General features: G+C 40.2%; 1 protein-coding gene across 5 annotated transcripts in view; it reads right to left on the bottom strand.

Moving 5' to 3' along the window:
- LOC138746709 (unconventional myosin-Id-like) overlaps positions 1-25,958 on the bottom strand; it is a 303,031-nt gene that overhangs the window by 93,263 nt on the left and 183,810 nt on the right. For all 5 annotated transcript variants that reach the window (XR_011347053.1, XM_069905032.1, XM_069905030.1 and 2 more), the window contains exons 19-21: positions 24,320-24,424; positions 9,853-9,966; positions 2,387-2,541 (exon numbers count right to left, since the gene is read on the bottom strand). Coding sequence is in view for 4 of the 5 variants with exons in the window: in XM_069905032.1 (XP_069761133.1) it covers positions 2,387-2,541; positions 9,853-9,966; positions 24,320-24,424 (374 nt within the window). In the remaining variant the exon portion in view is untranslated. The remainder of the gene's footprint in view (positions 1-2,386; positions 2,542-9,852; positions 9,967-24,319; positions 24,425-25,958) is intronic.

Below are 25,958 nucleotides of genomic sequence, written 5' to 3'. Positions count from 1 at the left end.
GGTGAAGATGGGTAATGCATCACACTATCTGTGCCACCCATTCGGTGAAGATGGGTAATGCATCACACTATCTGTGCCACCCATTCGGTGAAGATGGGTAATGCATCACACTAACTGTGCCACCCATTCGGTGAAGATGGGTAATGCATCACACTAACTGTGCCACCCATTTGGTGAAGATGGGTAATGCATCACACTATCTGTGCCACCCATTCGGTGAAGATGGGTAATGCTGTCTTCTTCACCATTGCAACCAAGACTGGCAACCCTCAAGGATGTGTACCCAGTTCCCTACTATACTCTCTTCATATCCTCAACTGTACAGCTAAATAAGATTCCAAGTCCACCTTCTAATTTGCTGACAATGTCACAGTAGAAGGGCGGATATCAAATAATGAGAAGATGGAAGACAGGAAAGAGACAAAATCTAGTGAAATGGTGCCAAGATAACAACCTCTCTCTCAATGTGAATAAGATGGAGATGATAAGTGACTTCAGGACAGGGGGCAGAATCCATACCCTTGTCCACATAAATAGCACTTAAGTTGAATGAGGAGATAGCTTCAGAATAAATATCTCCAATGACCTGACCTGGGACAAACAAGTTGATGTGGTCAAGAAAGCGTGAACACCTCTACTTTCTTCCAAGGCTAAGGAAGTTTGGCATGCCCCCTTTCTATCTCAACAACTTTGACAAGTGCACCATTGAAAGTATACTTGCTGGGTGTATCACTGCCTACTATGGGGAGCTACTCTGCTCAAGAGAGTGAACATGCAACTGAAGGCAGTGAACACTGTTACTGCTCAGAGCAAAACCTAACCTCTCCCCATCATGGACTTCATCTACATCTCCCTCTGCCCAGCATAGGCAGTCAACTTATTGAAAGGTCCCATGGCATTGGGGCGAAGGCTCAAGAATATGAAACTAGGCATCATCAGGCTTAAAGATAGTTTCTTCCCTCCAGCTTCAGGGTTGTTAATTAATCCCATATCAGTGCTATCACGGTCTAATTGCTTGGTGCTAAATTGATCTTTCTTCTCATGGCAATCCTAACTCTGATCTTTACACAGCTCCATGAATGTTAGAGATAACCTGTTAGTCTGCTAACAATAGAACCCTTCTCATTGTATGATGCATTTTGTGACATATAAACTTAAAAAAAATACGAGTCAAGCAACATCAGGAGAAAAAAAAAAATTGTTGACATTTTGGGTCAGACTCCATCTGGAAATCTATATATAAAAACTACCTGAAAACCACATTTGAAGAGAGATGATGCCTTACAAGTCCTGACACAAGTTCGATCTACACATTCCCATGTTAAAGTACAGAATACTTTCAGTTCCTTTAACTTTCTGAGGTGATTGGCTACAACAAGTGCTCCAACGTTTTGATATTCCGTCCAAAAACATCGACAATTCTTTTTCTTCCACTGATGCTGTTCAACTCCCTGAGTTACTCCAGCAAATTGTTTTTCGACACCTAGACATGCCCAGCTCCTGGTCTTTCCCACCCTCCTATTAATCCATGCATGGGTCGTGAAATTACACTCCACCATATCCATACATTTTAAGAATACAATTTTATAACAACATATTTTATTGTATGAAATGAATGAACTTAAAGGAGATATTGAAGTGAGAACATAGGAAGGAGGAGGATATTTCTGGACCTCTGATCGAGGAAGTTACGGAAGATATATTTAGGATAGTTTTGGGTTGAAGGTACAGAAGAGCATCATCTATAACCTCTCAGAAGATGCTTATGACCAAGAAATTGGGCGACTTCAAAATTTACTTAAACCTAATATTATTTTAGTTAGCAATATTTTTACATACCTGTCATTTACACTCAATCTATTGGTTGCCCAGGCAACAGGACCTTCCTACTTCACTTTCTTTCTTGTATCTCCTGAAAACCTACCTTTTGACCTTCTTTATTGAGTAAATGTCTTCAACACTTTGTACAATTATCACTTCCTTGACATGTTTTATATGTTAAAAATATGTTAACAATACATTACCTGGTGAGAATGTGATTGCTTACATTTTTCCATAATCTTCTCTGCAAATTGTTGTCCTACGCGGGAATCGTCTCAGACAACACAGTGATGGCAATACCGAATCATGATTTGCTTGCATAAAGTTATGAAAATACTTCAAAAGATATTTAGAGCCACATTATTACTTAAACTGATTTAAATTTGAGATAAATAACATTTACTGCACTTGGTGGCAAACACCACATGAAATTCAATATGAAAAAAAAGCCCTTGACAATCATACAACTTGAAGAAAGAGAGGAGATGCATTAGTTTGCCCTACGAGTCCGTGCACAGGTTTGTGTAACATGTTAAAGTACAGAGATACCAGGAATTTCTCTAACCTTCTGAAGTGATTGGCCACAACACCCACAAGCTCTCCAATGCGGTTCTCATTGGCTGGCTCCATTTTATGAAGGCATACAATGAGGTCTTTGTTCTCTTTAGTGTGGAACACAACGAGTTGATCTTTTCCCGTTGATACGCTCATTCCAGTAACCTAAAGACATGAGAGAGAAAGAAAATCAAAACATCCACCCTATATACTGCTTTTCTCTCTCTGTCCTGGTCCAAATGTAGTGATCCATCTATTTATCAGAAACTGACAATTATACAATTGTCAATTACCTCGCAAGGAGAGAGTGTTACACACAGGTCAGGGAGAAGAGCTTAAAAAGGACCATACACAGCACTCAGAGTTTTAGCAGACCAATTAAGTCGCGATTCATTGGCAGGAGCAAACAAAAGTATGCAAACGACAGAGGGAGAGGAGATAGAGAAGACATGCAAAGTGGGCAATGTTACAATAGTCATGAGGAATTTCAATTAACTGATTAATTGGGAAAACCATGTTCCCATGAGAAGGAATCCATTGAATGTCTTCAGAATGGCTTCTTAGAACAGCTTGTAGCTGAACCGACCAGGGAAAAGCCAATCCTGGATTTGATATTATGCAATGAACCATGGTCGATGAGGGAGTTGAAGGAAAGGGAACCTTATGATAGAATTCATTCTGCAGTTTGAAAGGGAGAAACTAAAATCACATGTGTCAGATAACAGTGGAATAAAGAGGTATACAGAGGTAAAGAGAGGAAATGGCCAAAGTTGATTGGAAAGATAGGGAAGACAGTAGAGCATCAATAGCTGGAGTTTCCGCGAGAAATAAGGAAGGTGCAGGACAGGTATAATCCAAGAAGAAATATTTGAATGGCTGACAAGAAAAGTCAAAGAAAGGGCATACAAGGAAGCAAAAACTAATGGGTGGAGGACTGGCAAGCTTACAGAAGGCAACTAACAAAGTAATTAGGAAGGAAAAGATGACCCTTGAAAGGAAGCTCGCAAATGATATCAAAACGAGATGCTAAAAACATTTTTAGGCATATTAAAAGTAAAAAAAAGAGGTGAGAGTAGATAAAGGATCAATATAAAATGATGCTGAAGAAATTTTAATGGGTGACAAGAGGATGGCAAAGGAAATGAATGATTATTTTGCATCAGTCTTCACTGTGTACCTGACTTTCAAAGCTGTCAGGGAAGAGAGATGAGTGAAGTCACGAACATCAGAAAGTTTTGTGTTTGAGAAGCTGAATAGGCTAAGGGTAGATAAGTCTCCTGGACCAGATGGAATGTACCTCAGATTCTGAAAAGAAGTAGCTATAGAGATTGTGGAGGCATTAGCAATGATCTTCCAAGAATCAAATGATTCTGGCTTTGGTTCTGGGGGACTGGAAAATTGCAAAGGTCACTCTATTACTTAAAAAGGGAGGGCAGCATCAGAAAGGAGCCATGAATTACAGGACCGATGCTAGCATGGTAGAGCATTGCCTGATCGATGGGAAACAGAGTGGGAATAAAGGGATCCTATTTCGTTGGCTACTGGTTACCTGTGGTGTTCTGTAGGGGTCAGTGTCAGAGCCACTTCTTTTTACATTGTATTTTAATTATTTGGATTGCAGAATATATAGCTTTGTGGCTAAGTTTTCAAATGATACAAAGATAAATGGAGGGGCAGGTGCTGATGAAGAAATGGAGAGACTTAGATTAGAAGAATGGGCAAAAAAGTGGCAAATGAAATACAACGTTGGAAAGTGTATGGTCGTGGACTTTACTAGAAAGAATAATGGGGAAGACTATTATTTGGAGGGGAAGACTATTATTTGGATGGGAAGAAAATCTGGTGGGGCAAAGGGATGGGAAACCTTGTGCTGGATTCCCTGAAGGTTAACCTCCAGATTGACCCAATAGAGAAAAAGGCGAATGGAGTGTTGGCATTCATATCTAGAGGAAATAGGACGCAAGAAGAAGGATGCAATGTTGAGGCTTTATAAGGCACAGGTGAGCCCTCAGAGTATGGGGTACAGTTTTAGGCTCCTTATATAAGAAAGTATATGCTGGCATTGGAGAGGTTTCAGAGAAAATTCACGAATGATTCCTGGAATGAAGAGATTAGCATATGAGGAATGTTTGACACCTCTTGGACTGTACTCCTTGGTGTTCAGAGGTTTGAGGGGGACCTAATCAAATCATTTTGAATGTTGAAAGGCTGGGACAGAGTAGATGTGGCAAAGTTGTTTTCCATGGTAGGGGAGTCTAGGATAACTTCAGGATTGAAGGACGTCTATTTGAAATTTCTTTTGCCAAGAGTGATGCATCTCTGGAATTTGCTCCCATGGGCAGCTGTGGAGACCAAATCATTGGGTGTATTTAAGGCAGAGATTGATAGGTATGAGAATAGGCAGGGTATGAAAAATTATGGGGAGAAAGCAGGGGAGTGGGGCTGAGTGAGAGAATGGATGAACTCATGATGGAATGATGAAGTGGACATGGTTGGAGCAATCATTTGATGTAGAAATTGCATGTTTTTCCTCCTTCTTTGTTTCAATTATTTGTTGTTGATTTTAATTTTGGTACATGCAGTAAGTTTTTCCATGAAACTTTAGTGACAGTAGCATAATAATACTTGGTAACACACTGGACCTCACTGCAGTTCAAAACAGCATCCTGTATGTGTCATCAGACATATTGTACAAAAAGCCCTCCATATTTACAGTGACCAATGTCACAAAATGCATCAGCAATTCAACAAATTTTAATCCAGTTTAAGACGTTCAAATTCTACTTTCTTGCAACAGATGCTTAACCGCAATGATAGAATAAATGCTTCGAATGAAATCACCCATCTACCTTTGCACAGCTACATTTCACACACACATCTTAAAGCTGAGGGTTAGCCATTTTATTCTATATTTGTCCAATCAATAAATCAATATAATGCACGCATATAATTCATCCACTGCCATTGGACATCAGCTTCTGTGAGTGAAATGGGTAATTGATATGTTTAAGGATCACCTATCTCTTATGCTACATTCTGAAATAGATAAGGCAAAACCACGGGATAGAAAATGGCAAATGATGGCATCCCAAGAGGAAAATAAACGTCACAAAATGGGAGAAGTAGAAATCCATTATTTTTCAATCAAGGTAAATAAAGAGAAAAATTGTAAAAACTGAAGGACTGTTCATTGGGAGGATCCAATAATATGTGTCCTTATGATTCTTATAGGTCCACGTTGTGATGTTCTTTTTGTTTGAAAGTTACTGTAATAAGACTGCAGACAAGTATTGCATAAGTGTTTACCTAAACCAATGTTCTTTCCCTCGGCTTATACAGTCAAGATGGGGTTATATGGCAAATTCACGTGGCTGAAAACATGGAGCAATTGTACACATTGGATGCTGAGCTAGTGTTTGAAATCACTCAATGCAGAGTGATTTTCGTTAAGCGGCTGAATGTGTAATCCAGGAACCATTTTTCTATTCCTACACATCTTGTTCCCCTTTCACAAATAAAGCCTTTCCATTTTTATAGGCTTCACAGTGCGTCTTACTTGTTTCTACATGCAGGATCATGGACTGTTTAGTTACTTGAGGTTCAGTGGATCCTTATAAATGAAAATACCAGATACTTTGGAGTAACAAAAAATGGAAAATAATAAAAATGGTATTCAGAAGTCAATCTATTTATTTATGCTTTTTTTTTGTGTTTATGCCAGCAGGAAAAAGGAATCTCAGGGTTGTATGTGATGACATGTATGTTCTCTGAAAACAAATCTGAAAGATTTTACATTTGACAATTTCAATTTTCAATTTCAAATCATGCCTATGTTCAGTAAAATTAAGGTTGTCCAAAACTTTGATGCCTGATTTCCAATTCACAACAAGAGGTATTTAGCCCAATGACTAATTTTAAAATCTGTCCCTTTTTTTCTGTTCCACTATCCCTTTGATTGCCTCAAGAAGGATAACCCTCTTAGGTATCTTAAATGCCACCAATTCTAGTCTCGATCTTTGAATTTTATTTGGTCACCATTGGAGGTTGTGACTATTGATACCGAGGATTCAAACTCTTTCCAATTCCAGTAAATTAAGTAGTGTCAACAAGGATTTTTGAGTGGTATATCATGTTATAAATATCTTTATGAAAATGTTTCAGGTCATGACTAGCAGGATAATGTAAATTTGTTAAAGTGGTGAATTTGGACTTTGAGAAGGCTTTATCACACAAGAGATTTTTCAACAAAATTAGAATTAGGGGATAATATTGGGGAAATATTTTAATAGAACACAGGAAGGCAGGATGGGAGTCCTCGTCATAAAATTATACAGCATGGAAACAGCCCCTTCAGGCTATTTATAAAATCATGAGGGGAATGGATAAACTGAATGGTCATCGTCTATTTATGAATGAAGATGATTCTAGGTCTAGAGGGTACAGTTTAAGGTGAGATAGGAGGCTCCTGAGACAATAGACAATAGGAGCTGGAGTAGGCCCTTCAGCCCGTCGAGCCAGCACCGCCATTTTACAGATCATGGCTGATCACTACCATCAGTACCCCTTTCCAGCCTTATCCCCATAACCCTTAACTCCTTTGCCCACTAGAGTCTTATCTAACTCTCTTTTAAACGTAATCAGCGAATCTGCCTCCAGCACCCTCTGTGGCAGAGCATTCCACAGATTCACACTTCTCTGGGTAAAAAAATGTTTTCTCATCTCCGTCCTAAAGGGCCTACCCTGTATTCTTAAACTAGGCCCTCTAGTCCTCGTCTCCCCCATCATTGGGAAGAAGTAATCCGACTTCACCCTGTCTAACCCCTGATAATTTTGTAGACCTCAATCATGTCCCCTGAGGGACTACTTTTACACCCAGAAGGTAGTTTGTATTTGGAATGAGCGGGCACAGGATTCTCTCGAATTAGGCATGATTACAGTGTACAAATGCCAGTTATACAGATAAATGAATAGGGAGGGCTCAGAAGGATCTAGGCCTACATGGTAATAACACAGAATGCCTACATGGTTGGCACGAACAAGTTGGGCCGAAGGGCCTGTTTCATGCCTTTTGACTCTATGACAGTTGTTAAATGTGAGGACCATGTAGAGTGTCCTTGTGGAGGGGAACTGGCTAGGCCTCTGTTCAAGGACGAAACAGAGGGCACTCAAACTCGCCTCATGTGGGATGCTGGTGTAAAAGCATTGGTGAAGATGAACCAGTGGGGGCCATAGAATTGGAAAATGTCACAGATGTAAGGGAAGGGACCATACCAGGGGAGGAAAAGTAGAATCAAGAAGCAAGCTTGGTGGGCCACGAGCAGGCTAAAACAATGGGTTTGCCTGAATTCTCCAACTTGTGGGCCTTACCTTTGTACTCAAATGTTGTAATAAAGACTAACATGTCACTGGCCTTCCACCTGCCTACTCCATCTTCATGTTAATTTGTAGTGAGTAATATTAGGAAATAATAGACCCTGAACAGAGAATTGCAGATGTGAAGTAATGAGTCTTTCTAGGTAACACAACATCAAGGAACAACATTTATAGGGGTATAATAGGAATAAAGAATACTCAAGAGAGAGCCACAAGGGGAGTACCGATTACCAAGCATTGATCACTTGGGCAACAATGTATATCTCAGAGTGAAATTTACAGGAATTATTGATGTCTGAACAAGAGTAATTTATTCAGTAATGGAGATATTGAGAAATGAAATGAATGGAACTTTTTCTGTCAGCAGGGCATGAATGAACAGTTTGACAGGCTTCTCAAAGAGATAGCATAACGGCCCTAATGAAAGGAAATTAATTATTTCATTGGTAAACTATCAATTATTTAACGTTAGAGTTTTAAACGGTGACATTCTTCATCTTAAATAAGTCCGCTTGAACTTCAGCATAAAGCCTTTTAAGTTAGTTAAATCAATGCACAACAGAAGAAACCTCAATCACATGTCACTTCCCTAACCTTCCTTCTTATTTATTTTTCTCTCTTCTTTAGAGTTAACAACAGTTTTACAGAGTGCAGAATCAAAGTGGACATTTGCCAGTTTTCAATAAAAGGAAAAATGACGTCATTTTTATTGCTGATTAAACCAGATTCAGCCTTGACTGCAGGCATCTTCAGTTCAGGAAAAAATATAAAAGGCAATGGGACAAAGACGCTCAGACAACAGTCCAGTCAGCCCATTTCAATTTGTCATTCTTTAATGCATGTTAGTCCCCTTCCAATATTCAGGAATCCATTAGTATTCAAGAGCTCATCCAGACACAATCACTTACACCATGAAGCTCCAGATCGCTGGATTGCAAAAAAACCCATTCCCTTATAATGCCCCTAAGAACTTTCAAATTTATTTGCATCCTTTTGACCACTAGGTTTCCCAGAACTGTTATTGGACAAGAGCCAGTTTTTTATTTTTTTTCCATGAAAGTAAATAAAAACCAGATTAATCTTTTATATAAAATGTGCTTGAGGTCCACAAACAGTTAATTTGGAATTTATTACGCCTGACTTTGACACAAGCCAAAATGCTTTGACCTTCCCCGACAGTCATTACTGCTGCATCCTTTAATTTAGAGAGACACATTGAGGTTTGCTAGTTAAGCAACCTGATTATTTTATGTTCATAGCAACTATGTTCCGCCATGCAGTGAGACATCAGCTGATGCAGTCTCCAAGGGGATCTCTATGGAAACTGGGTTACCACGGAAATGCTGATACTGAACTATTCTGACAGTGAGATGAATTTACCAATGAACATCTGGGCCCATAATGGTACATAAATCTACCTTCAAACGCATAGTAAGCCTCCTCCAAGAACACAATGCAAACAAATGACAAAGTCAACCCCTTTTCACTGATTCAGGAAAGAAAACGACCGACTGTGGAACAGGTAGTGCGAAATACTTGTGCTCAAAGGATTTTTTTTTTCTTTCTTTTCATTCTGGAAATGATTCTATTGGATTTAAATTAACATTCATACACGGGGCTTATGTGGATGTTAATCTTAAAGGGAGAGACCCATCACTACACCAATCTTAAAGCTTTGGGCAGCTAACTCCTCTCACGTTTTGCTAAAGCATAACTTGACCAATGAAACAGAAAAATATTGGTTCTAAATTGTATGAACAATTTTCATATAGTCAGGAGACTGAAATGAAGGAAGCTTAGCTGAACTAATTGCAGCTCCTTTGTTTTTCTGCACAGGCCTATAGGAGAATACAACGGAAAGTCACCAGAGGATGCTCATGTCATCCAAATGTGGCCAGTTGTAAAGTGGAAATGACACATCCTTCACTGCAGGTTTCTGGCTTGCCTGTTGATGCAGAGAGAAAACAAAACATGGAGGCTCCGTGAAAGTCAGACAGACATAGACACAGGACATCTATTAACGTACACCCTAGAGAACAAATGGAGGAAGGAGAAAAATAATTTGTAGTTTTTAATGAAACAGACACTGAGGCTATAACCTACATTATACAAAGGGATAGTCTTCATAACTTGATATTGCTTCATTGGATCCAATTTGTATAAATGCCGGTCAGTGATGAAAATTGCACGGTCTTCAGATTTATTAAATCTGTTTATCTGCAGAGACACACAACAAAAACAGTTTAAGTAATAAAACCAATCCAAGGCAAGTTTATGAGCAAAAATTAGTCTATTTGAGTCTTGTTGAATATTATTACAGGGTTGAAGGCAATGGTGAATTTTCCTTCAAGGTGATCATTAAGATCAAGCTTCTTTCTAACAGTGAAAGAGAAGTAAGTCATTCTGACCCCACAAGAATCTTTATTTATATACTGGCTGGTCTCACGATTTATATCTACACCCCCTATTGTAAAGTTAGCAAAAAAAGATGCTCTGTAATTATTTAATATTTCTCTATTGGGAAGAAAAAAGTGCAAAACAATAGCTTCTTGTTAGACTCTTCTCTGGGTTTCACTTTAACATCTTCAACCTCCTTTTCACATTATTATCAACCTTGAGCATCCACTCCAGGGAGACTGAACAATACTCCAAATGAAATGTTGCTGGGGCATAGCCTGGGCATTGGCATAGTAACATTTGGGCCAGATATTATACTTTAGGATATTGGCCAGGAACACAGAAGGATGCAGAAAGTGCAAACCTCCCCAAGCCCATCGCAGGCTTCAAACTCCTGTCCATTGAAGACATCTATGTGGGGAGCTGCCTCAAGAAGGAGGCCACCATTGTAAAGGACCCCCATAACTCTGGTCACAATCTCTTCTCAATGCTATCTTCAAGCATATGTTACAGGAACCTGAAGGGTGGCACCTCTAGCTTAAAGAACAGTTGTTTTCCAACAACCGTCAGGCTCTTCACCCTCCCCATGCTACCCTAACTAGAAGTGCTCTAGGGGTAACTGGCTGCACGTCTGAAACTTCACACTTTTTCCACTAAATGAAGCTGATTATTTAATTATCTATCCTTTTATGAATGTTATCTCTTTGTGTTCCATAGCATGTTAGAACATTACTGCACAGTACAGACCTTTTGGCCTACAATGTTGTGACAATCTAAATTAACCGACTACACTATTACCTAATCCTTCTCTACTTCAAACCCGTAACCCTATATCTTTGTTACATCCATGTGCCTATTTAAGAGTTTTTAAAATGTCCCTATAGTACCAGCCTCCACCACCACACCCACCAACGCATTCTAGGGACCCACTGCTCTTTATGCAAAAAACAATGAGTTCTGACAGCGTTTCCGTCTCAGTGGGACAAACCTACCCAGAATTCCCTGGAAAGTTTTCCCCAAACCTCCTCCACATTTCTGCTGTGCACTTCCCTAAGAATATCTGTTCCCAATTTACTCTCACAAATTCCTACCTCATCCCATTGTAATGATCCCTTCCCAAATTAAACACCTTCTCATTTTGTCTATACTAGCCTTTTCCATATCTATGTTAAAGTTCAATGAGTTGTGGTCATTGTCTCTGAAATTCTCACCCACCAAGAGGTCTGTTTCAAGACCCGATTCATTACCCAGTACGAGATCAGGAATGGCCTCTCCTCTAGTCCAAATACTATGTCAAGAATCCTTCCTGAATACTTCCACTAGAGTGATTGCTCCCCTCCTTTTCTGGCTTCTACCCACAACGTGAACAATCCCTCCGCAGCATCCTCCCATCCTGCAGATAAAATTCTGCCTCTGATATGCAATGGCACTCCCTCCCCACCACCTTTTCTCCTTTCTTCTTATCCCTTTTGAAATATCCAAACCCTGGAACATGCATCAGCCAATTTGTCCATGTGTCAGCTAAGTCTCTGTAGTGGACACATCATAATTCCATGTGATGTTCCATCGCCCTTATTTTTAATATTATTGTATTAAAGGAATAACATTTCAACCCGTCCAACTCACTGCATATATGCTCCATCCACTGCCTGCCCTTCCTCACAATATTGTGGCGATTTAATTTTGATTATTGTTGCTGGTCTTTCTTACTATGTAGCTGCATTGTTCATTGTACTTATGTGAATGACAATAAATTCTCCAACTCATTCTCTTCCTCAAACTGTCTCATGCTTCAGACTTTCAGGCACAAACTTCAAGTCAAGTTTATCATCATCTTAGTGTACAAGAACAACCCAATGACGTGCAGCCAGATCTCTTGTTACTCCTGGAGCACTTACAGTTAGGGTACCATGGGGAGGGCGAAGAGCCTGACGGTTGTTGGAAAACAACTGCTCTTTAAGCTAGAGGTGCCAGTCCTCATGGCAAAATACAGCCTTAGCAGGACGACCATTCATCTATACAAATAAATACATAAATAGCGTTTTGTACATATGAGAGTCTCAGATGGTTAGTGTGAGCAGTTCCTTTGGTCATTCAGCATTCTCACTGAGCAGTTGGGGCCTTGGTTTTTTTTCTCTGAGACTCCAGATAAAGATCTGTTGCAATCCTCCCTTTGAGTGGATGCCTTTAAGTCTAGATCAATAAGAATTTCATAAAATTCCTAAAACATTTACTTGGTTAAAAAAAGTACGTTAGGATATCTCTGAAGATTGGTTATTTCTCTGCACTTCAGAGAAAGAAGCGATCCATGTGGGATCCCATTCAGCATGTAGAAGGAAACCTCAGTGTTTATTCTTAATTTTCCTGCCAAAAGTGCTCCATGGAATCCTGCAACATGGATCACCATTGGAAGGATTAATGTATTCAGTGAGTTCTCAAGCGTAACGCATGACGTAACGATCAGCTGGTAAAAGAGGAAACAGTTGCGTGACAGATGATAAATTCCTAGAATGTATGGTATTTTACTTAAGAGGTGACAAATAATCATGTCTGTAACATTGACAACAATCAGGGATTGTGTTGGGTCAATCCTTTCCACCAGGGGAAAAAAATGAGGGTCCAAGTTAACTTTTTAAATTTGCTGTACATGACCAAAGTCCAGCATTGATATGAATAAAATTTAAAAAAATAAGGTAAGAACACATTCCACTTGCTGAGAACAGTGATTTACTGCTCGTCAGTCTTCAGTAGCTCGTTATCAGATGACAGCGTGTTATTTTCCAGCCTTTGGGCACATCTTGTTAACAACAGAAACTCCAATAATCTCATTTACTCAGGATTATGGTTGTGTTGGACTACCACCTTTTTCAAAGTTAAGATTTTCCAATACTTACCTTAATTAATACTCTGGCTCATTTTTAATAAGAAGTTTTGATGGTACAAAGTATGATAATACGTTTTCCTGTAAATCAGGTAATTTAAAAGGAACAATGGGAAATGGGATCAGGAGAGCTTAAGAAACAGGGTCCAGGTGAGTTAGAAATGAACATCAGATCTTAGGCCTCGGTGAATGAAAGGGAGTGAAGGAACAGGGGTTGCAGTGTCAGAAGGGAGTGAAAATAGGGGCTTTGATAAATCAGAGGGAGCATGGAAAATGGGGCCTTTATAAAGTCAGAAGGGAGTGTGGAAACAGGGAACCCAGTGAGTTGGAGTGGAGTGTGGAAACAGGGACATCGGTAAGTTACAAGGGTTTGGGACAGGGACCACGATGAGTCAGAGGGAATGGAAACAGAGGCTGCAATAGGTCAGAACGGAGTGTGGGAACAGTGGCTGCGGTAAGTCAGAAGGGAGTGGGGAACAGGGGCATCGGTAAGTCAGAAGGGAGAGGGGAACAGGGACATCGTTATGTCAGAAGGGAGAGGGGAACAGGGACATCGATAAGTCAGAAGTGAGTGGGGAACAGGGGCATCGGTAAGTCAGAAGGGAGTGGGGAACAGGGGCATCGGTAAGTCAGAAGGGAGTGGGGAACAGGGACATCGTTATGTCAGAAGGGAGTGGGGAACAGGGACATCGTTATGTCAGAAGGGAGAAGGGAACATGGACATCGGTAAGTCAGAAGGGAGTGGGGAACAGGGGCATCGGTAAGTCAGAAGGGAGAGGGGAACAGGGACATCGTTATGTCAGAAGGGAGTTGGTACAGGGGCTGTGGTAAGTCAGAAGGGAGAGGGGAAACATGGGCCTCGGTAAATCAGAAGGAAGTGTGGGAACAGAGGGCTTGGTGAATTGGAATGGAATGCAGGAACAGGGGTCTCTGACTGAAAGGAGCACGGTTACTGACGCCCTGGTGGGTTGGATGGGGACAGGGTTTTCAGAGCTCAGAAGTTGAACCATTGCGATTTACAAAAGGTAGGTCAGCAAGTAATCAAAGTTTTACTATATTTGGGTCAAGCAAATGTTACCATATTTTATCAAATTCTTCAATGTCTTGTCTGCTGCTCACGGCACAACCACCCTGAGTTTTGGAGGAAGCTGAGTAAACAATATGTGTGGTCATCAAAGCTAATTATTAAACTACATTCATGTATATCATGGAACGACACAATTATGATACACATCCATTTAGTAATCTAATTGGGGATAATGACTTTAGTGGTCTGGAATTCAAATATCTTAATTGAAATACACATAAGCATGTGTAATAAATCTGATATAAAAATAGAATATATATTGGAAATACTCAGCAGGTCAGAAATAAAGCAAGTTCATATTTTGGGTAAACTATATTTTGTCAGAAGCAGGAAAAATTAGAAAACAAGAAGGCTTTTACTTGACAGAGCAATGGGAGAGATGGAGAGATCTAAATGGGCATTGGTATAGAACAGGGTGGGCAACCTATTTTTTAAACTCACATCCCTATGTCATTAATGCTCTGTGATTAGTAAGTGATTGCTTAAGGTGGAATATGAGTTTTTTAAAAAATTGTCCTCCCCTGGAATTGAACATGGAATATTAGAGCACAGTACAGACCCTTCAGCCCATATTATTGATCTGAACTATGTAAACCAGTGATTCTCAACCTCTTTCTTTCCACTCACATACCACTAAGTCGGCGCTCTGTGATTAGTAAGGGATTGCTTAAAGTGGTCTGTGAGTGGGAAGTAAAAGATTGAAAACCTCTATTTTAATCATCCCTAATTAACTTTTGATGTGCACAGTTTCATAACTCCAAAGAAATTGGGCCAATGACAATTTTTCTCAAGCAAAATATTTGGTCGAGAGCAGAGATTCGCAACCTTACATTGCAGGAAAAGGGATTATTTAGAGGAACAATATTTCATGTTACTTTTGAGATGGGACACAAAATGACTCTCTGAAAACATACAGTCTGTCTGATGTTGATACATCTGCACCCATAAAACTGACTTTTTAATCTTCCCTTTCTTATGCTGTCCATCTGGTTTTGTGGGTTCTAACGTGACACATACGGAAACCACAGACTCTTCCACAGATGGGACAGGAAATGGCTGACAGGGCATGTGGTTGGGTAGGTCGTCAGTGGTGTGTTGTTTCAGCTGCCCTCTGCAGGGATTCCATACGCTTCTGATACCTGATCTCAAGTGCCCCAATTCCATCTGAAATGCTCCTTCTCGACTTTGAATGGTGATAGGTCAGTTCCATGAGTCAGTAGAAATTTTGCATTGTTTTAAGGAAGCTTTGAATACACCCTTGAATTGTTCCCTTTGCCCCTCTGGTAGTTTGCATTCATGAGTGCTTGGAATAAAGTGACTGTTTTGGGAGTTGTAGGAATGGGAACAAGAAGTCCATTTTAACAGAGCTGACTTGAGTATAACTATGGCTTCGTCATTGGGGTTGTCACACTGGGAAGGAACAATGACTTTCGATTACTTATCTTCCAATGAATTATTGAGGTCCTAATTACCTACTGTTTTCCTCTTTACACCTCAATCATGATCTGATACACCTTTTAGGAACACACCACTATGGGATTGGAGGAGCACTAGAGCACTGGAAATGCCAATCATCACAAGAGAAGCTAAACCGAGACTTCATTTTTCATCTTGAGTGGATCCTATAAATGTTTTCTGAACAATATCCAATCTTAATCACAATGCCAAATATCAGTTATGTCTGTTCATAAATATACTTCTTTCATTAAAAATGCACTTGAAAATAACTTTGACTTCAAAGCATTTCTAGTCATCCCTAGGTCACAAGATGTTAAATAGATTTTGGTATTGAATAAGCTTAAAAATACTTTTTGAGGCAATGAGTTAACGCCAATTTGAACAGAACAGGGCCAACACAGTTAGCACGACGCCATTACAGTGCCAGTGACCCGGGTTCAAATCTGGCTCTGTCTGCAAGGAGTTTGCACGCTTTCTCTGTGTCTGAGTGCATTTCCTCTGGGTGCTCTAGGTTCCTCTCACCCTCCAGAAATGAACGGGATTTGTAGGTGTATTTTGGCAGGACGGGCTCTACGTCAATGTTTGGAAAGCACAGTTCAGAGTATACCCTGTGACAGTTCAGAGTATACCCTGCTCCTTCATCACAATGGCTGTAATGACTGGTGAAGCCATGTGATATGAAGAACCCTAGTGTGACACTCCATCAGAGTCTTCACTTCCCTTTCTGATTTCTCAACATATAGGACATCATAGTTGGTTGAGGAGAAAATGAAAGGTAGAAGACCCCCAACTCATCACATTCACTCTAGATATTCATCTTTGGCTATAACTTATATTTTGGGAATTATAAGAAAGGTAACAATGTCATCTGCAGCTAATGTTCAAAGTTATTTATTTGGCTTAAATAAATAAATTATCCAGAATTGGACATTATGTAATAGAACTAGGATTAAATATAACTGGGAAGGCTAAGTGTTTAATATTGTGGTTCTCAATACCTCTTCCATTCAGAGGCCCTGAAGTATTCCTTAAGACTGCTATGCTTGTTCTTTCAAGAAGAATAACTTTATGTGGGATTAACACTTAACTGACTTCATTTTCCTTGAGCTGCCTCAACCGACTTCCAACGACAACCTCCGACATATGTCACTTTCAGTTTCTGTCCAACCTCTTGCATTGCTTGCTGAGAAATATAATTCTTATTTACATACATAATAATACATCTTTCCCTGTTTAACAAAAGTATCTACATTCCAAGGTCAGTATCTTTCCACCAGTTGCACATGATAACTTCTGGCTTCACGAAGACATTCAAGTACATTCAGGGCATCCGCAAGATTCAGCTGAAGTTCAGAAATTGGTGAAGAGGTTCCTGTTTATCAGCAAGTTCACAGTTACAAGTAGCTGTTGATTTTGAGTGTTGCAGTTCCTCAACATCACGACAGGTCACCAGATGCTGAGAAATCTCTTCAGAGGAACTGCTTACATCAGCAGAACTAACTTCATCTTCACGTAAAATATCATTTCCTTGCGCATCTTCTAGTTCCATCAAAAGCCCCCTATTCTGCTGTGAAAGACCTGGCACTTGCATTTTGTATCTCCAATTCTCCCTGTTGAGTAACGAAGCTTAGTCACCTCATCGGAACATTTTTGTAAATGGCAAATTTCCTTCATGGCATCTTCTAATTTAGCTGAGATTTGCCACCGACTTTTGCACACGTTCATATTCTTCACGCTGGCACTTCAGAAGCAGAGCTTTCATCTCCATTCCTCACAATTTCATCCAAATATTTATTCACTCTTTTATTTTCCGGTTTTTCCAATAGCAATTGATCTTAGACTTCAACGTATCCATTATATAACTCTGTGAGCTTCATTCCAGGCTTCACTATGATGACCACAGGAGCTGCAGTGGGCAATATCGCTGCCCAGTTCCTCTTCTGATGGTGTGACGGCTCCTTTAAGCTTTGTATTTGAAAGAAGGTGCTTTGCATTTTCCAATTCCTTTCTTCCATGAATGTTATGTGCTTATCTTCAGTCTATGAAGCCATTATAAAAACTCTTTTCACTTGGTCCAGCTTTTCACAAGCACACAGACCTAATATTGGCTGTACTCTCCTTTCTACAATCAGTAGATATGACTTTAGATGCTGCTCTTTGAGTCTGAAAATCACCATACAGCCCCCTTTAACCGGAACGTTCTCTCCAGTGTAGTCTGTCACTTTTAATTTCACAGGATAAATCTTGCTCTTTTTTTAATAATATTTTTTGATTTTATAAGACTCACATAAATCCAAAACAACACTACAACCTTCTCAACAATGATATTTTACATTCCTTTCAGAGCCCATTTTCCCATGCCCACACCTCTCCTTTCCCTCCTATAGCCTAATACCACAAGGAAAAGATTATGTAAATTAAACAAACATAAAAAACCAAAAATATTTCGAGTCACAGACCCTTAAAGGAATAAATCTTGCTCTTTACGGTGAGGGTCTTGTAATCCTCCACAGATCACAGATTCACCTGGACTCCAGTGTCGAGTTTAAATGGAATTACTGTCTCATTCAGTCACTGGAATGATCCATTCCATTTTACCAGTAGCAGTCTTTAGTGAATCCATGAAGAATTCCTTCATTTCTTCATCCACTGTGTATACCTTTCTCTTGGTAGCCCCTGCTTTGCAGCACTTTGCAAAGTGATTCTTCTTCCCACATTTATAGCAGGACTTTCCTTAGGCAGGACACATCTTCGGAATATGTCTTCCCCCGCACCTGCTGAATTTGCTATTTGAGCTTACCATTTTGCTTTGTTGTTATTTTGGGAAACTTCTGGTACTCTGCTTCTCTGTTTTCATGGCATGCACTGTTGTGTCAGTCCTGTGCAGCTCCTTAGCTTGTGCTTGGGTGCCCTACACATATTCACAGCCTTTTCCAGGGTCAAATCTTTTTCACACAACAGTCTTTATCAAAGTTCATTATCTGGGATTCCACAAACTATTCTGTCTTTGATGAGTGAATTTTTCAAATCTCCAAATTCATAGAACTTATTCAGCAAGTGAAACTCGGCTAAGTACTGGTCACAGGAGAAAAACTTGCTGGTTCTTCAGGAGTTGAGTTACAGGGAAAGATTAAGCAGGTTGGGACTTTATTCCTTAGAGTGTAGAAGAATGAGGGGAGATTTGATAGAGGTTTACAAAATTATGATGGTTATAGACAGAGTAAATGCGAGTAGGCTCTTTCCACTGAGATTGGGAGAGATAAATACGAGAAGACATGGCTTTAGGGTTAAAGGTGAATGGTTTAGGGGGATCATTTGGGGGAACTCCTTCACTCAGAGAGTAGTGGGAGTTTGGAAGTTTTAAGAATAAATTGGATAGATAAATGGATGGGAGAGGTCTGGAGAGTAATGGAATTGGTGTGTCAGTGGGACTAGAGGAATGATGTTTCAACCAGACTAGAAGGGTCGAATGGCCTGTTTTCTCTGTTGTAGTTTTCTATGGTTCTATGTGCCAGTAATTGAGTCTCTACTATTCTCCGAGAAAGGCAAAGTGTCGAAATTCCTCATGGTTTTCACTGGTTCATATTTGAATGATACACAGATGTTAAAACTTGGCACTGAAACTTGCAGTGGAATGATATTTTTTTCCATTTGTTCCTGTGCATTTACTCAGTCATTTTTGATTTGTTGGACATTGTTATCCTATACAACAAAGATTTCAGCTGCCATCAAGTATAGTCCTGCACACTGCCATATCAGTTAATATTTATAGAAGAATTTACAGATTTGAATGATGTACTATTTTGTTTCTAAAATTGCACAAATGGATACGTCCTTTCCTTATCGAGACTCCATGAATATCCATGAACAAATTTAAAGTGAGCTCAAGATTAAATCCTTTTACAATAACATTGAAAAACTTTTAGATATACATTTTTTTTGTGATGTACATCATTCACAAGTCTCTTTTTGGACATCACTCCTATTAGTAAGATGTTCTCCAACATAAATGGCCAGATGCCAGTGTCCCTGTTCAACTGTTGATGGTGACAAACTGGTGACAAAGCTAAATGGTGTATGTCCTTAGCATTTGTCCACTATCTGGATTAGCTGGAGATAGTTGCACATCGCTGTGAACATTATGTGAATTTCTGGACAGGATAATATAGGAAATAAGTCATCTAACTTCAAATAAACAGCACAATGTAAAATTAGGCTGAGGTTTCATATTAAAATTAGCATAATGAATATCATCTCAGCTGTTACTTCTTTGGCTTGGCTTCGCGTACGAAGATTTATGGAGGGGTAATGTCCACGTCTGCTGCAGGCTCGTTTGTGGCTGACAAGTCCGATGCGGGACAGGCAGACACGGTTGCAGCGGCTGCAGGGGAAAATTGGTGGGTTGGGGTTGGGTGTTGGGTTTTTCCTCCTTTGCCTTTTGTCAGTGAGGTGGGCTCTGCGGTGGGCACAAGACAAATAGCCTCAAAACAACTTCATGAAAAACTAAGCCGCAAATTTTTGAAATCCAGAATTGTAAAGTCAATAACGTAATTTGTACGTACAGCACAGTAACAGGCCCTTCCGCCACAAGCCTGACCCACTTAAACATCCTAATTGATCTACAATCCCTGTATGTTTTGAAGGTTGAGAGCAAACCGGAGCACCCAGAGGAAACCCACGCAGACACATGGATAACATATAAACTCCTTATAGACAGTGCCGGATTTGAACCCAGGTCACTGGTGCTGTAATTCTTTGGCTTGGCTTCGCGGACGAAGATTTATGGAGGGGTATGTCCACGTCTGCTGCAGGCTCGTTGGTGACTGACAAGTCCGATGCGGGACAGGCAGGCACGGTTGCAAGGGAAAATTGGTGGGTTGGGGTTGGGTGTTGGGTTTTTTCTCCTTTGTGCTAACCGCTCTATTAACCATGTCATTCCTTTCCCAATGATTAGAACTTGGCATCAGAACTTTACAAAGTACAGATAATATAATTTCAACATCATAAAGCATAGAAACAATTCCACTGTCATCAATCCCACCAATATTTATGTCATTTACAAACATACTAGCCATGACTCCAACATCCACATCAAAATCAATGATTTACAATTTAGTTTCATAATGTGGGGAAGGCAGAAGAGTCTGATAACCAAGCTTGCTAACAATATGAAAATACTTGGGAGAGCATGTTGCAAGAAGAATATTTGAACTCTGCAACAAAATGTAGATAAGCTGTGTGAGTGGACAATAACTAGGCAACTCCCCTTGGAGGCAGTTCTTGGCAAGTGGCCTTGTAGGCTGTTCAGAAGAGATTGACTTGGGATGAGAGGGTTACCCGATCATGTGTGAAGTTTTGAAGAATAATCTGTGATTTTATTGAAATATACAAGATCCTGAAGTGGCATGACAGGGTAGGTGTTGACGTGTTTCCACTTGTAGGAGAGTCTTTAACGAGGTGACATGGTCAAAGATTAATTTTAAAATGATGCATGTAGGAACTACTTCTCACAGAGGACAGCGAATCTCTGGAATTCTCTCCTTCAGAAAGTGGGAGCACGGTTAGCGCAACGGCATTACAGCGTCAGCCACCTGGGATCCAATCCGACACTGTCTGTAACGTGTCTGTGTGGGTTTCCTCCCACCCTTCATAATGCACAAGGATTCAAGGTATAATTGGGCAGCATGGGCTCGTGGGCCAGAAGGGCCTGTTATCGTGCTCCAGGTCCAAATTTTTAAAAATTGGTGGCTGGATCCTTGGTGCATTTAAAATGAAAGTGGATACTTTTTGAAATGTCAGGGTTTATCTGGAACTGGCAGAGAAGGGGCGATAAGGCCAGGGGCAGATCAGCCATGGTCCTTGGTTGTGTGGCCTTGTCTTGCTCACCTTTTCTTTTGCTTTCGGGTCATTGCTGTTGGTATGAGCCCATTATATGAAAATTGGCTCTGAAGCTGTGAAAGCTAAAAAATTCTGAGTTTAATCTTTCTTACTCCACAGCCCTTTTTAAATGTCCTGAAAACAATCTAATGAAGCAAAAATCAATTTCAGTCACTCATGACTCAGATGAATACTGCTAAAATAATCCTTCAGCTCGCCTCAAGTTTCTCTCACCATTAATCAAACACAGGCCTCCATTTCTCTTCAGTTTGGATGCCATCACAGCATTTTTACCTCAGACAAGTTGTCTTTAGCAAAGGAAATGCATTGTTGGGGATGAAGATCATCTCTTTCTGGCCACCTGTGTCATCAAGCATTAAGTGCCTCCAGTAGAATACAAGTTTAAATCAAGTAGAATATAATTTGAAAGTCAGAATGGTTGTCTGTAGCACCTATTTTTCATATGGCCCCATGTTTCCGAAACTGCCAAATTAACATCAATTAGAAAGCAGATTTTTGACATTCCAGTAGGTTGAGCTCTAAACAAAACCTTTAAAAAGACTGCATTACTTAACACACCATATTGTGACCCAAACAGGTTTTAAAAATATATCTGCTCCTCTTGTACTGAGAAACTTTGCAGTCTATCTGTTGCCATTGTGAATATTTCTAAATATCTGTTGGGCACATATAGAAAACAAGCTGACCATTTAAAATTACAACTTCTATTCTCAAAGGCCACTGTAATGATTTTGAATACTTTTTCTCTATTCTTCAAAGGGACGTCAGTATTCAGGAAAGGAACATTCCTCCACATTTTTGAAAATTTACGGCGTCGAATCCAACAGCTTTGTTATGCTGAAGAGTTCCTGTTTGTTGAATTCCATATAAAAGTTGTGAAATGGAGACTACTGATGTCATAGCATTTCTTTTACCCTACATTCTCAATGTTTGTAACTTATCCCTACTATTTGAGCATGCTATGGCAAAGGATTATATGTAACTGGATTGGATTTTATTTCACCAGGATAAACAAAAAGAGGGTTTTATGCAAGTATCAAATGAAAGATGAACTGAGTGCTGGATTGAGACTGACTGGGTTGCAAGACAACGAAATAGAATTGTCTTGATGGGCCCATCCATCTCATCTCTGAACTCTCATGCTTTGAAGACATCAAAGTGAGTTATCTCAAGAAGGTAGTCAACATCATAGGGGACCCCCATCACCCTGTAACAATCTCTTCTCACTGCTACCATTAGGAAGAAGGTGCAGAAGCCTGAAGTCCAGTATCTCTAGGCTCAGAACTTTTTTTAAAATAGCTCTCATGTGCTTGAACCTCTTTTACCATCCTAACCAAAAACTCCAAATTCCTGGGTGTCAAAATCCCTGAGGATCCGTCCTGAAGCTTCCACATCAATGCAATCTTGAAAAACACTTGCCAGTGGCTATACTTCATGAGGTGTTTGAGGAGATTCGGTATGTCACTGAAGACTTGAAAACTTCTACAGGTGTACCGTGGAGAGCATTCTGGCTGGTTCCATCACTATCTGGTATGGAGGGGTGCCAACTCTCAGGACAAGAAAAAACTACAGCGGGTTGTTAACTCAGCCTGCGACATCACAGGCACCAGACTTCACTGCATTGAGGGCACCTATGAGAGGCAGCATCTTAAAAAAGCAGCCTCTACCCCCAAAGACCCCCACCACCCAGGCTATGCCCTCTTCACTCTGATACCATTGGGAAAAAGGTACAGGAACCTGAAGTCGAGCATCAATGGCAGAAGGACAGCTTTTATCTTGCAGCCATCATACTTCTGAGTGGACAATGTGCCAAAGACACTGCCTTACCTTTCATGCACTATTTTAAAATTTATTGTTTTACGGTGGTTTATATAAATGTTTATAATATGATGTTCCTGCAAAACACCAAATTTCGTGACTTGTTCATGACAATAAATTCTGATTCTGAAACTACTCTGGCTCCCCAAAAAGACCTGTCTGCACGTTTGAAACATCACATTTTTCTTGTACTATCTGTGCCTGCATTTATTATCTATCTGCAGAGGGTCACCAGTGTAGTGGGTTGTGCGCGAGCGCAGCGGGAAGAACTAAGACAGCAGCCTGAGCTCGTTAAGCACAACTGATTTACTTTGAAGTTCACGCCACAGCCTTTAAGGCTGTCTGGACTTCGCCTCTCGCATACCGGAACTCACGTCAAGCTGATGTAAGCATGTACACGTACATCCAGTCTGTACCTGAAGAGAAGCACCTGTGACGCCATCTTTGCCACAGCTGCTCCGTTGACTGCGCGTGACAAGCGGGGCTGGTTCGCCGCTGCAAATATGTGCGCTGTTACACATCTATATTTTATATTTAGGTCAGCAAGGTTAGGATAGCAGTTAGCCTTACACTGTTACTGTGCCAACGACCTGGGTTCACATCCGGCACTGCCTCTAAGAATTTGTACGCTGTCCCCATGACCGTGTGCATTTCCTCCGGGTGCTCTGGTTTCCATCTACACTTCAAAAATGTACGGCGGTTGTAGGTTAATTGGTGTTTTTGGGAGCCCGGGCTCGTTGGCCGGAAGGGCTTGTTACCATGTTGAATGTCTAAATTTAAATTGAATTTATTATTTCCTTCTGTATGGGGTAATTTAGTCTATTTTATTATTATTGTTATTCTTTTGAACAAAATGTACCTGTTTGGCTGCAGCAAGTAAGAATTTTTGGTGCATATGCACATTGCTTTTATGGGTATGACAATAAACTCAATGCCATTATCAATGGGCATTCTTTGTGCCATCGTAATTCTATGGTTCGTGCTGTGTTTGAAAGAGATGTAGCAAAACCATGAAAACCTACTGTACTTACCTTCCGTACATGACTGGAAAAGAGAGGGCTCATGTATTTGTCCTTTCGCTTCAGTTCATTGGCTCTTGCAGAGAAGGCAGGTGTCATCTGAGGGTTATCTCGTTTCTGGAAAAGCAAAGAAGAGTCGATGAGTGACCTTTTAATTTCACCACTAAGACCCTCCCTGAGTTGAATTTTTTTCATCCAGCCAAAACTTGAGGCTATGCTATTGTTTTTAAGTGTGGTCCTGTGCTCAGGATTCTAATGGCCATTTAGATCCCACTAGATTCATAAGGCCCAGTAAATGGCAAGGACTCGGTATAAGTGGCCTGCTCTGCCTTTAGATGATTTTGGCAGCTAGATGTCCTGTCACCAGATTTACCAGCTGTAACAGCTGTCAAACAGCTATGAGTTTTCGTCACAGCTAGAAATCGGCTATGGAGCTAACAACCAATGTGTTACTTTCAAACTACCCAATGCCCATCTGTCTCCATTTCAGTGCCTGAAGCCATGCTCGTTTAGTTTTTATTTGTGCTGTGATGTTATGATAAAATTATTTATTGAGCATTACTTTATATTCTCAGTGCATGCTTGCAAACAGAACAAAATTGTTACACGAAGGACAAGCAGTTGCTTCATCTGCTTCAGTCCCTGCTGGTGACTGGCATTTTAATCCGCTTAATGCCACAAAAAGTATCTCAATTAAAAAAAAATTGCTTGGAGTTTCATCAGGCTGAAGGGGATAATGCTCGCATATACCATCTGAGTCTTTCACCTAAAGAAAGGGAAATGGAAGTAGGGTTAATAGAATAAAAGGATGTAGATTGAGTCAAGCAGAAAACGAGTATTGGGAAAGGTGAAATTTGGGGTCAGTAGTACATTTTTTTTTGGAAAGTTAGCAGATTATGAGGTCAATCAAGGCGCAATGCTGAATGAACTCCTGTAATGCCACTTTGGTCCTTGATGGTTCTGACATTTAACCATGGCAGGGTGAACTCAGGCTCAGGAAGATGAGGAATTCTCCTTCAGATCTACTTAAAGGAGCCGTGAGGTACTTACTGGCTGATTTCTTCTGGTTGCTGTATTTCTACAGAAGAATACAAAGGGCTGAAGGACCATTAGTTGATAAGGTCTTACAGAAACTTGTTGCTCCAAACATGGATGAATTTGTAGTAAGCACACAGCTTTGTATTCAGCATGAATTAGTCGAGGACAAGCAGAGTAGAAGCAACAGGACAGGTCTCAGCAGAAGTTTCCCATTCCAGAATTCAGACCGATAATGAAGGATAATGTGTTAATGCATCCATTTCATTAAGGATTCCCTCAATGAAATCCACCACCTTCAGTGATTTGGAGATATTAATGACATAACAGGGAAATCCGACTTTACACACATACTTCTATTCATTTCTGAAGTACTTTTTCAAGCTAGTAGAAATAATAAACAAAAATATGCTATTAATTCATCACTGGATATAGTAAATGTTCTGTTAGTTTAGTTTTGGGTGATTTTTGGATGTTTATCCAATAAAATGAAAGAACTGTAGAAAGCGTATGTCGAGCAACACAAGATGGGTGTCCAGAGAAAATAGATGTTTCTGACTTCGAGAAATCATCTTGTGGATAGCTCTCAGAATGGAATTCTTAGGTCACCAAAGAC

This window comes from Narcine bancroftii, chromosome 12 (assembly GCF_036971445.1).
Source record: "Narcine bancroftii isolate sNarBan1 chromosome 12, sNarBan1.hap1, whole genome shotgun sequence".
NCBI lineage: Eukaryota > Metazoa > Chordata > Chondrichthyes > Torpediniformes > Narcinidae > Narcine > Narcine bancroftii.
The sequence above is the reverse complement of the archived record's forward strand: the minus strand, read 5'-3'. Positions and strand labels throughout refer to the sequence as shown.